Source organism: Eurytemora carolleeae, unplaced genomic scaffold (assembly GCF_000591075.1).
Source record: "Eurytemora carolleeae unplaced genomic scaffold, Eaff_2.0 scaffold809, whole genome shotgun sequence".
NCBI classification, from domain to species: Eukaryota; Metazoa; Arthropoda; class Copepoda; order Calanoida; family Temoridae; genus Eurytemora; species Eurytemora carolleeae.
This window is the reverse complement of record NW_019396703.1, coordinates 1,638-14,562: the sequence shown is the minus strand read 5'-3', so window position 1 is coordinate 14,562 and position 12,925 is coordinate 1,638. Positions and strand designations below refer to the sequence as shown.

General features: G+C 34.2%; 1 protein-coding gene across 1 annotated transcript; it reads left to right on the top strand.

Annotated features, from left to right (window-relative positions):
* Positions 1-301: 301 nt before the first annotated feature.
* Positions 302-5,499, top strand: LOC111707580 (uncharacterized). The gene is made up of 6 exons (XM_023480705.1): positions 302-367; positions 1,215-1,417; positions 1,525-1,683; positions 2,496-2,841; positions 3,110-3,176; positions 3,503-5,499. The coding sequence occupies exons 1-6, from the start codon at positions 353-355 to the stop codon at positions 5,065-5,067; spliced, it is 2,355 nt and encodes a 784-aa protein (XP_023336473.1). The 5' UTR covers positions 302-352; the 3' UTR covers positions 5,068-5,499.
* Positions 5,500-12,925: the final 7,426 nt, after the last annotated feature.

Below are 12,925 nucleotides of genomic sequence, written 5' to 3'. Positions count from 1 at the left end.
TTAAACCTAGAAAAACGACAGATATCTTTCACATTATTGATCAGATAAAGGTTTCAAGGGTACCGTTGTGAATCGGGCATTGTCATCTTTACATGGAGGGTCACTTAGAATTACGCTTACAGTCCCTTAAACTGCACAGAAATGAAAATTGAATGCGGTGTGAAAAAGATGAATACGTTATGTGTTCTTTACAATGTATATCTATTCCAATTGTGAATGTAGAGACAGATGACCGTCAAGTATAAATAACAATAAATCAATCTAATATTATCAAACGATTATTTAAAAAAAAACAGTATTTTAAATGTTCAGATGTAGCATGTTTAAATGAAACCCTTAACAAAAATGAGAAATGATTAAGTACTTGGTAAGCAATTTTTTAGAAATCTATAATTCTCATTTAGTATTTTGAAGGAGTCTTTGTCACAAACTCAAACTTTCTAATTCATAGATCTTTTGCAACCTGACGATGAAAACCATTTAAATGTCAAATTTAGGTTATTAAATAAAACAGAATTCATAGTTTGATATATCTAAGTCTTCAACCGTGGGTTGCAAAGATATAGGGATTAGAAAATCAGAGTTTGTGGCAAACAAGGGTGTAATGCAAGGAAGGTTATTTCAGAAGTGTACGCATCTTTTGTACTGCAGTGCACTGTCTGTGGGCGGTAATGTAAACACAAGACGGATGTCGAAGCCTGACATGGGATCCATCTTTCACATAAAAAATCAATGAAATATTCTGGTCATAGTAAACTATTATGTGAATTATCAAAATTATCAAATTTAATTCTTTTAACCTCCTCGGATACTAAACGAACGCTGATGCATCTATTCTTGTTTACAAATTCCGCCCAGAGAGAACTGGTTTCAATATGTACGCAGAGTATACACGACCGCAATTAACTTTCCTTGCATTACACCCTTGGTGGCAAAGATTTAATTCCTTTGACAAAACTTCTCGTTTCTTAATGATGTACAGTGTAATTTCTTTAACAGGTTTGTAAATAAAACATAAAAACGATCATCATGGCAAATCTTTTATTAAAATAGGATTAAATGGAGTCCATTAGCATTTTCCCAAGTGGAACATTTCAAAATGTTCATTTTTCAAGTTGCACTTTTTCAAATGTGAGTAGACAATTTTAGTTTTTGGCACAAACTCAGTTTCTTCTCCTCATTACTTCATTAATCTGTAATTTTATTGTTCCTAGATTTACATTGTTCTGACTACCCCTGTACTGGGAGATGAGGTCGGATACACCCATCCCTGTGATACTGATCTAGCAGGGAACAGTTCTCTATGCCAGGAGCTGGCGGAGAAAAGAAATATTGGGATTGCACTCCTTGAACCCAACCTTGATATCGACCTGGATCGAACAGTAGATATCGAGGGAATATCAAATTTTATCTCAAGGAAATCAAGAATATTTAAATCTTTCAAACACGAAATTTTTTATTTGTTTTAATTTTCTTTTGAAATTCCTCTTTTTTTGATGAATAAATTTCTTGATTGTTTTCTAGTATACCTGGTCAAGCAACTGATGCTGTTGCCTCAGTTCCAATTGAGCTCTTCAACTCTTATAAAAACTTCGCTAAAGGGGTTCGGCGAGGGTTTGATGATATTGTCGGAAAACTGAATCTTGGTCCCCTCGGACAGCTTACACAGCTCGGACAACTAGGGTAGGATACGCTAGTAGCGCTCAGAACTAGGATAGGATACAGTTCTAGTAGCGTTTAGAAATAGGATAGGATACAGTTCTAGTAGTGCTTAGAACTAGGGTAGGATACAGTTCTAGTAGTGCTTAGAACTAGGATAGGATACAGTTCTAGTAGTGCTTAGAAATAGGGTAGGATACAGTTCTAGTAGTGCTCAGAACTAGGGTAGGATACAGTTCTAGTAATGTTCAGGACTAGAGTAGGATACAGTTCAAATAGTGCTCAGAACTAGGGTAGGATACAGTTCTAATAGTTCTCGGAACTAGGGTAGGATACAGTTCTAGTAGTGTTCAGGACCAGAGTAAGATACAGTTCTAATAGTGCTCAGAACTTTTTTTTACTCAAAGTACTTATGGACGAATCAATGAGTAATATTTTTGCATGTATCCTGTTTTAAACGTCACGCTAAACATGATAATTCCTGAACTAAATTTTTTTGTCATTATTTTTAGATAAAAGCAAAAGTTTGAGAATTCTATAAGATAAGTGACTTTTTTTATACACTTATTTTCTGTTTTTAAATAAAATCAAGAGTACATAGTGTCTCGCATTAAAAATTTTAATTTCTGAATGTTCTCAGCCTTTTTGTTACCTAATATAAAGAATTTTAGTCAGATATCAGATTACATTTTGTGAAACCAAAAATGTTTGTAAACTTTATGAGACGCGCACATTTTTTTGATGCACAGTTTATAATTAAAAAAGCTCTAGAAGATCAAAAACAATCAATGAGTCGTGAGGATGGAACATATTTACGATTACATTTCTAATCCTAGATCCGGATACCAAACCAAGAGAAATGTGCTCGAGCCAGAGAAAATTAAAGGGGATGATCCGTTTTCTCCGTACAGTAGCAACTATATCGGAGAACTGCAGTACAATAAGAATTCTCCATCCTACGTAACTCCTAGTCCTGGTTTAAGTCTAGCACAACTTCTACCATCAATAAACTTGAAAAGCAGTACAGTTTCTAGCGGACCTACACCTAAACCTTTCAGACCATTTTCTTCAGTTATCTCTAAATTTAAGTCTGGGTTCTCAACTCCCAAACCAAACAGTTTCTCCTCCCAAAAATACTCCGACCAGAACGGAAACTTTAATCTTAATCTTAACGGAAACAAGGTAAAGAATTTACTCAGGGGGCAGACATAGGTAGATAGTTCTTCTTTTCTGTATAGCGTACAGTCCAGTTGTTGTTAAATATTTAATTCTTTTAGTGGTTTTGGATATTAAAATGTATTTGGACATTGGCTATACAACAGACAGGTTTTATCTCACAATTTTCATTCTTGTTCTAATGCTTTGATGGATTTACTCGTCGGATCAAACCCTGATCGTCTGACTGTTATTTTAGCAAATTCTAAACAAAATTTATAAATTTTAATTTCAGGGATTCTCACAGGTGACTACTCCGGCCTATTCTCTCTCATCGTATTGGCGAAATGATAATTCTAAAGGTTTCAATATCTTATCATAAAGGAATTGATTCTTTGCCACGAACTCAAATAATTTTCTAATCCCTACAATGTTGCAACCCGATGGTGTAAATCTTTTTTTTAAAACTTAAATTATTTAATCCAACAGAATTCATAGGTCTACTATTTTGGGTTTCATTTTGGGATTAGAAAATTAGAGTTTACGGCAAAGACTCAATTTCTTTGATTATTTTCTCACATTTTCCAACCCCCTTCTTTATCCATATCTTTTCCATATTTCTTTGATTCATCCTTTTTTCAGATTATTTGATAATCTTGATTTTTTATTTATCTTTTTTTTTTGGCAGAGTTCGGAGAGAAGATATTTGATGAGTTTCCGGTGAATTTAATCCCAGCTGAAGCAGCTCAACACAACGTACCTCCTCTTCCTTCTCCTACTCAATATCCTACTCCTATTCATTATCCTCTTCCTACTCAATATACCACTCCTTATCCTTCTCCTACTCCTTATCCTTATCCTACTCCTACTCCTACCCCAACCTATATTATATACACTTCTCCAGCTCTATCTCAAACCTATCCTAGTGTAACCCAACCTACGTCTCCAGGTGTAGACTACAATAGAATTTCCGGGACCAACCACATTGATAGCTTGGGAACACTGTTCCAGAACTATGAGACCTCTACACAAAGTGTTGTGACCCAAGTCGAATCAACTGCTCAGAGTTTGGAGGTTTCTGAAGAAGTCTTTGACGAATCTACTCATAACTACGGAATACAGGAGTCAGGGGATAACTACGGAATACAGGAGTCAGCGGATAACTACGGAATACAGGAGTCAGCTGATAACCTTGTTGATGACTATGAAGCAACGGAATCCAACGATGAAGAAAATGAGCTTGATGACGTTGTTTGGCCGGTGAAACCCTTTAAACCTTACAATCCAATCTCCAACCAGCCCACCAACACTTTCAAACCTTACAATCAGAAACCCAAGCTATCCCTGGTTCCCTATCCAGACTTCCTTTCGCCAATTTCTTCTACCTCAACTTCTCCGACAACCACTGTCTCCAGAAGGCCTGGAGTATCAAAAATGGATTCAAAACCAAAATTGGATTATAATGTTTACAACACCAATTATAATTATGTTGATTCAGGTTCGGGTTCAGGGGTTCCAGCACCGGGTTCAGGATACAATCCTCCAAGCACTGAAAACAATGGATACAACTCGAATTCGTACCAACCCCAAAATATTTACAAAAATCAGTATCCTGGGCAAGGGGAAAGTAGTTTAGACAGAAAGAACCAATATCCTCAACCTTATCTCCGAGCCCCTGTCTTTAAGAAAGGAGAACAGAAGAATAAGAAAAATAAGTATTCTCAACTCGAAGGCTTGAATTATAAGAAGTACAAAGGAGGAAAACCAAACCAATCCTCTCCGCATAAATCCAGCCAAACCTTCCAGAATATTCTGCAAAATGTTGGAGGACGAAGGTTTGATGCTGTGGCAGTAGACTCCGGAGAGAGGAGAGATACTGAGCAGTGGGACGGATACTGGGAGACGAACCCTGCTTACAGTTTTAGAAAACCCCCCGGAGCACGAAGCAGGGGTCATACCTTCTCTAAGGAGAAAATGAACAGAAAGACAGGAAACCAGAAAAAGGATGATATCTACTACCAGAGTAGGAGGTCTCAGGAGATTTTAGAGGAACAAAGAATTCGGAGCAACGAGGAACCTTACTTTCAAGATGTAAGAACGGAGAATCCTAAAATCAAGGATGAATCCTATAACTCCAGGGAGAGGAATAAGGAGGAGAGCACAAAAATGAACTCGCAAGCCTATCGCCGAGCTTTGATGAACTATGATTCAAGAAAACAAAGACGACAAACACAGTCCAAAGAAAAAGATTAAAAAAATTAATCCCATTTGTAAATAAACATTAAGACTGGTAAATGCTGATTTCAGTTTGAAATCTTAAATTAATTTTCTCCATCCCTATCTGAACGATTTCTGTAAGTAAACAATTGTATTGTGATTCGTAGTTTTTAATGGATTAATTTAAAATCTGGGATATTGCCAAAATACTGGATAGAGTGAAGGTTGAAGAGCATGAAGGTCAAACAATTAATTCATCTTTTGTTGACGTTAATTTCTGTTCTAAAATTGTTTAATATTTTTATTGCATCCAATTATTAAATGAATTTAAGGTTAAGCTGCGAGGTTTCCAAACTAAGTTTATATTTGATTTTCTACAAAAATATTGAAAACAAAGGGAACACATGTGCAACATAGATTATTGTTTCGGGACACACAGTTTTCTCAGAAAGGAAAAGAGTGATGGGACAAAGCTTGGTTCGGTTTTGTTAGTTTTTCAGCTTTTTGGACTTTTTAAAGGCAACGCACAAATTCACTGGTTACTTGCAACACATGTTTAATGTATTCTGTTAAAGTTTACTTTTATTAAACTTTTCAATATTTTATCCTAAAAGAATAAATAAGGGAAACTGTGCCGTTTTTTCTTTGTTTTTGGTTCGATTTTTGCTAATATTGTGCATATATTTTGCACATATTTTGCTTATATTTTGCATATATTGTGCATATATTGTGCATATATTGTGCATATATTGTGCATATATTGTGCATATATTGTGCATATATTTTGCATATATTGTGCATATATTTTGCATATATTGTGCATATATTTTGCATATATTGTGCATATATTTTGCACATATTTTGCATATATTGTGCATATATTGTGCATATATTGTGCATATATTGTGCATATATTGTGCATATATTTTGCATATATTTTGCATGTATTTTGTCTTAGGGTCAAAATTAGGGCCTTATGTAATAAAAAGAAACCTTTAGAATAAACAGTTTTGAAATTTGTTAAAAGTCCTTAAACCTTTAAAGTTCCTTAAAACCAACCAAGCTTGGTCTAATCACTACAAGAGAGATATTAATAGCCTTAAAGTAAGAGATTTTGTGTTTTAAATCTCAGGATCAAACATTGATCTCCATTTTATAAAAACCTACGGAATTACTTAAATTCCTGTGTAATATTTCCCGTAGGGATAGCAACACTTAGGAGGCAATCAATTAGAATTTAAAAGTGCCCACATTGGATTTTGATTCCCCGACATAGAGTCAAACGACACAGGGTCAAACGACATAGGGTCAAACGACACAAACGACACAGAGTCAAACGACATAGGGTCAAATGCCATAGAGTCAAACGACATAGGGTCAAACGACATAGGGTCAAACGACATAGGGTCAAACGACATAGGGTCAAACGACATAGGGTCAAACGACATAGGGTCAAACGACATAGGGTCAAACGACATAGGGTCAAACGACATAGGGTCAAATGCCATAGAGTCAAACGACATAGGGAAAAACGACCTAGGGTCAAACGACAAACGGTCAAAAACGCGACAAAGGGTAAAACAACACAGGGTAAAACGACATAGGGTCAAAAAGTGCGACAAGCGGGCAAAATTTCATTTTGATTATTTTTGGTTAATTTGAACTATTTTTTTGTTCAATAGCTGCAACGCTTGGCTCCCTAGCCTATCCTAGCTGCAGCGCTCGGCCCATAAATCGTCTTAACCTAACTTAACCCTAAAGTAATTCAAATGTTTATGTTATGGTTTATGTTCATTTGAACTACTAGCCGCAGCGCTATGCCCCATAGCATGTCCTAGCCGCAGCGGTCGGCCCAGAAATTGTCTTAACATAACCTAACCCTGAAATAATACATAAAATATGTTTTTCCACTTGGACCCTTTGTCGTTTTACCCTTCGTCGCGTTTTGGACCGTTTGTCGTTTGACCCTATGTCGTTTGACCCTAGGTCGTTTGACCCTAGGTCGTTTGACCCTATGTTGTTTGAACCTGGGTCGTTGACCCTGTATCGTTTGACCCTAAGTCGTTTGATCCTATGTCGGTGAACCTGGATTTTGATATCAAGCTTTTAAGATAATCCACACAAAAGTTCCGAACTCGGGTCACAAAAGTTCCGAACTCGGGTCACATAAAAAGAAAAAAAATTCTGTCGATTCATCTATTGTCCTTTCTGTGCAATCTGTGCCTGTATATTTGAGAATGAAGAGATAATTTATTAGTAAAATCTCAATGGTTTTGTAATTGTCGTCTTTCTCAGAAGTCTAATCGTATTTTTCTGCAAGAACAAAACTATTTGATTTTAGTTTTAACAATATACATATTTTAATATAAACCTTTTTTCCAGGGCAGCATATAAAAAATACTTTATAATTTGGAATCACTGAAGCTTTTCAAATTTTTATTCTCAATAAAGCGTTGTCTTGATAGGACTAGAATAAAGATACAATGCAATGTATAATTACAATGTATGAATGCAAAAACAAAACTTTAAAATGATGTGCACGCTTTTGTTCAAAAAACCTGTTTATCCAAGAGTTTGTTCTAAAAACCTGTTTATCCAAGGGTTTGTTCTAAAAACCTGTTTATCCAAGGGTTTGTTCTAAAAACCTGTTTATCCAAGGGTTTGTTCTTAAAACCTGTTTATCCAAGGGTTTGTTCTGAAAACCTGTTTATCCAAGGGTTTGTTCTAAAACCTGTTTATCCAAGGGTTTGTTCTAAAAACCTGTTTATCTAAGGGTTTGTTCTGAAAACCTGTTTATCCAAGAGTTTGTTCTGAAAACCTGTTTATCTAAGGGTTTGTTCTAAAAACCTGTTTATCTAAGGGTTTGTTCTAACAACCTGTTTATCCAAGGGTTTGTTCTGAAAACCTGTTTATCCAAGAGTTTGTTCTGAAAACCTGTTTATCTAAGGGTTTGTTCTGAAAACCTGTTTATCCAAGAGTTTGTTCTAAAAACCTGTTTATCTAAGGGTTTGTTCTAAAAACCTGTTTATCCAAGGGTTTGTTCTGAAAACCTGTTTATCCAAGAGTTTGTTCTGAAAACCTGTTTATCCAAGAGTTTGTTCTGAAAACCAGTGAAATGACTGAAATTGATTTCTGAAGAATTCTTGAATGTAGAAATGTTGTTTTCTATTCAAATTTTTAAAAATCATTATTCGTGAGTTTCAGTATGAATATTTTGTTGTCACGATCTGGTAAAATCTAATCTCTAGAGAGAACACCCATGCAGATTGCAGGTATAGTTAATCAGAAAATATCAGAAAATATTCGATAGTATCAGAAAATGTCAGTAAATATTAGAAAATATTAAAAAATATCAGAAAATATTATAAAAAAGGGAAAAAAAGAGAAACATTATCGAAAAAGTCAGAATATTTTAGAGAATTTAAGAATATATTAGAAAATATCAGAAAATAATAGATAGTATCAGAAAATGTCAGTATCTATTAAAAACATTTTAAAATATCAGAAAATATTAGGAAAAGGGAAAATACAAGAATATATGTCGAAAATATCAGAATATATCAGAAAATATCAGAAAGGAATTGAGTCTTTGCCACAAACTCTGATTTTTAGTCCGTAGACTTTAGATATTTCAAACTATTTAATTCTGTTAGATGACAAAAAAACAGTATCAGATTGCAAAGATATAAGTGATTAGAAATTTTGAGTTTGTGATGAAACTCAATTTTTTTCAGAAATATTAGAAAACAATAGAAAATAACAAAAAATGACAGAAAACAGAACATATCAGAAAGAACAATTGTTGGTTTTATTATATTTCAGAACCAGCTGAAATATGTTCAGAACAAATGTCGTCGTTGGTAATTTCCACAGGAATTTTATTAGAAGTTTAAACAATACAAAGTGATTAACTGATTCGAAAAGTAATATATCTATATTTTACAATTGATCAAACCCAGAATGAGTTTAATTTCATGTACAGGGTTATCCACAAAAAATAAGACCTTGAAGATGACCGCATGCAATTTGTTGATGGATGTTTAATCCTTAAATCCTTTTCTCCTTCAAAAGAGGATTTGTTTTTTTTCACTGAAAATCATTTAGTTTATTATTTACTAATATTTATTAATATCTGTGATTGTCTGTCTGTTTGTTTATATCCAACCGATCGGGCCCAAATTTTGTGTGGAACTTCAAATGACCACAGGAAAGGTTTATGGATGCTCAGAATTACAAAAAGTTAAGTCCAAAAATTTAAGATTTTCTAAAATTTAGAAAATCCTCAAAATTGCAAATCGGCAAAAAAATTTATTGTTGTTTTATCGAAGTAAAAATGCTGAAAGATTGAGCAGCAACTAAAATTTGAATTAAAATATGCCTAGTTTTAGAATAAAATCAAACGCAACCTTAGATATATTTATGTCGTCATTAACAACATATCTCATCCTAGATAAGATAGTTTGAAATATGTTTTGAACACGTGATATTTGGTTGCAAAGATACAAGGATTTGAAAATTAGAGTTTGTGGCAAATACTCGATTCCTTTTCTGTATTTCCCCCAGAAGAGTGAAATTTCTAATATGTCCAAGATTCTTGAAGGATTTCCTTGTTATAAAGACATCCCGTACTAAATTTTTCTACTAAGAATGATGTTCTTAATATCTACGATGAAACTAAAAATTATTCCTTGAATTTAACCGGATATTCATTCCGGAAGCATACATTTGTGCATATCTTCCCATAAACATATACTTCATATTTTCTTAGAATTTGCATCAAATATTACTTGTATAATTCATCATATGTTTGCGAGTATAAAAGTCGTCGTCGTGAAGATTCAGATACAGGGTTACCCACAAAGGATGAGAGTTCAGAGAAGACTTTACAAAATCAATATTGTCTGTTGCCTGATATTCATAACTCCGAACCTGCAACCTATAAACTTCTTTCTTTCTTCACCAAAACTTTAAATAAGCCATTTAAAGACTAATTTAACCCTGAAATTTTCATATTTGAAGAGGTTTATGTTTTTGGGTAATCCTAGATCTTGGTTTATAACATCTCCGTACAGCAGGTTTAGGTATGTGGGTAACCCTATATCTTTGTTTATAACATCTCCGTATACCAACTATGTTTAGGTATGTGGGTAACCCTATATCATGGTTTATAACATCTCCGTACACCAACTATGATTTTCCTAACTACGAACATAGGATGAATTATTACTTATAATTTTTATAGAAAACATTTTAATGCAACACAACTATCCCTAATCATAACAAGCAAAAGCTTTGGTTTAACTCAGGTTTTCTGGCATATTACTGGACTGTATAAACGTAGTTTTAAGTGAGCCCTGGTCACAGTTTAAAGAGCTCCATCTTCGATTCACAATGGATTCACTTTAAATCTTTATCCGGGAAATGTTTAAATAGATAAACTTGGATATCTGCATCATTTTTGCAAAGACAAAAGGGTATCGTTGTGATTAGGACACGCCCTTCTGCGGATGAAGGATCATTTGAAATTACGTCTACTGTCCCTAAATACGTTTTATAATTTATCTTATCGCACCACTGTGTTAAAATTTTCATAAGGTAACTTATGTAACTGTGTCTCAGTGTGTTAACAGTTAAGTAAGTTAAATACGTTAAAGTAAGATTGCACACTATAAAAAAACCTTTCCCCCCCCCTAGTAGCGCCTCTATGAACGTACCGGTTCAGGTTTATAGATATGACATGTTCGGGAGTAAAGAATTCTTTATATGGTTTTAATACATTCTTAGAATTCATCCTTTGTGTTGGTATATCATTCTGTAACCTTCATATTTATACAACAGGGGTTGAGGGATGGAGAAGTGGCTGCTCTCAGGGTTTGGAGTGCTCCCAGGATTTTGAAGTTGCTCCCAGGGTTTTGGAGTGCTCCCAGGATTTTGGAGTTGCTCCCAGAGTTTTGGAGCACGACGTGAAAATTTATCCGACCGGTTCTGAATAGTCCTTTAAAAAGGGTACTTTAAAACCTAAAATTGAAAACAACTTTACCACTCCTTTTTTACTGTCTCTGTTCAGATATTTGCGAAGGGAAAAATCGCAAATTTTTGTCCAAGTACCCTGTGGCGATCATATAGTTTTGATTAGCCAAACTGACGACATTTTTTTAGCTCAATACATAAAGGTTTCATTTGAGCTGGTCTAATACATCTCAACATCTTTATAAGTTATCTTATTTACAAGTATTTGAGCTGGTCTAATACATCTCAACATCTTGATAAGTTATCTTATTTACAAGATTTGAGCTGGTCTAATACATCTCAACATCTTTATAAGTTATCTTATTTACAAGTATTTTTCAGAAAAAAATCCAATTTTTCTTCTAAACAATATTTATTGATTGTTGCCATTCAAAATGAGATTTTACTCAACAGTCACGAAGATAAAAATTGTTCGATGTCAAATTTAGAGCCATCTAAATGGGCAGCACAATAGCAAAAATCATCCAATTGTTACGCGGATACCAGATGAAGGATTAGAAGTCTAGAATTGTAATTTCTATTATCGTACTGCAGTTCTGGTGCACATCATGTCTTCCTTAGTATATAACTTTCTATACTCAAACCAGTTTTGTGTTGCTAAACTTTAGTATAGGCTCAGACTAGTTTTCTATGTACATTTGGTCTGACAAATAGTCAGTAAAGCCAACAACAGAGGAACTATCAGAGCTTTGCTGGTACGAAATTTTTGTTATTATTGTTATTTCTGACTTTTATGTGCTCTATATCACGGCCCGCTTATAGATATGATTCTATCTATCTATCTACACTGAACTCGGCCACAGTACAAATTTTATTTTGGTAATTTTTTCCATGGGCCTACCAGCTGATATAGCAAACCGGACCCTAGATTTGTTGTGTTTATTTTAGGGGCATATTTATGTTTTTTTTTAATGTTTCTTTTATACAATTTTTTATTTTTTTTATTCAAAATAGATTTTTTTTTGTTTACAAAGAATTAATATCTGAAGGAAAGTTCAGGGTCCATAGAGTAGGAAAGTTGTACAGCTGTATTGATAAACAGTGGGCCCTGTGATGTATGAAAATGAGGTACTGCAGTGTAATATCAAGTGAAAATAATAGCACTTGTCAAGATAAAATCTTTTTTTCGTTCCCGAAAGACTACAACCTGGAGCCATACCATCCTCTAACCCCCAGTCATCAGCAATTCAAGGTAATATGTGATTCAATTTTTGTTTTAAAAAGTTTGATAAATGTGAACTTTTTTTGATTTTGACGAAAAATGTTATATTCATTTTTAAACTTCTTTAAAATTAAAAGATTTGTGTGACTGTACAGTGTACATATAGGTAATTGAAAATTTAGAGGTGAAAAACTTGGAAAAACGGTAAAATAAATGGGGTTTTCTTAGATATTTGAACAAATTTGAAAATTTGTGTGATTGTGCAAAGGGAGAAGGGGTTATAGTAAAAACGGAAATTTACAGGTCCAAAAGTGCGACAAACTGTAAAATATATGGGGTTTTCAAGGGCGTATACAGGATGAAATGTGGGGGGGGGACAAAATTTGAACTGTAAATTCAAAATATTTGGCTTCTAGACGATTAGGCATACTTTTTTTATGGGTTATGGTATTCATATTACGAAATTGTCTGTTATTGAAAATTTGTATCCATTCTTATATATTGTAATTTTCCTTTAAGAAATTCTTTTACTTTGCCCCCCCCCCCCGGAGCTCCTAGGAGGGGTGGGGGCAAAGTTTAAACTGTAAGTTCAGAACATTCAGCTTCTTGGATATCAGGCAAAAGTCGCACAAGTATAAGATACTTTAAAGGTACACACTACACATACAGTCCAATCACCTTGTAATTGCTTACTTAAGTACT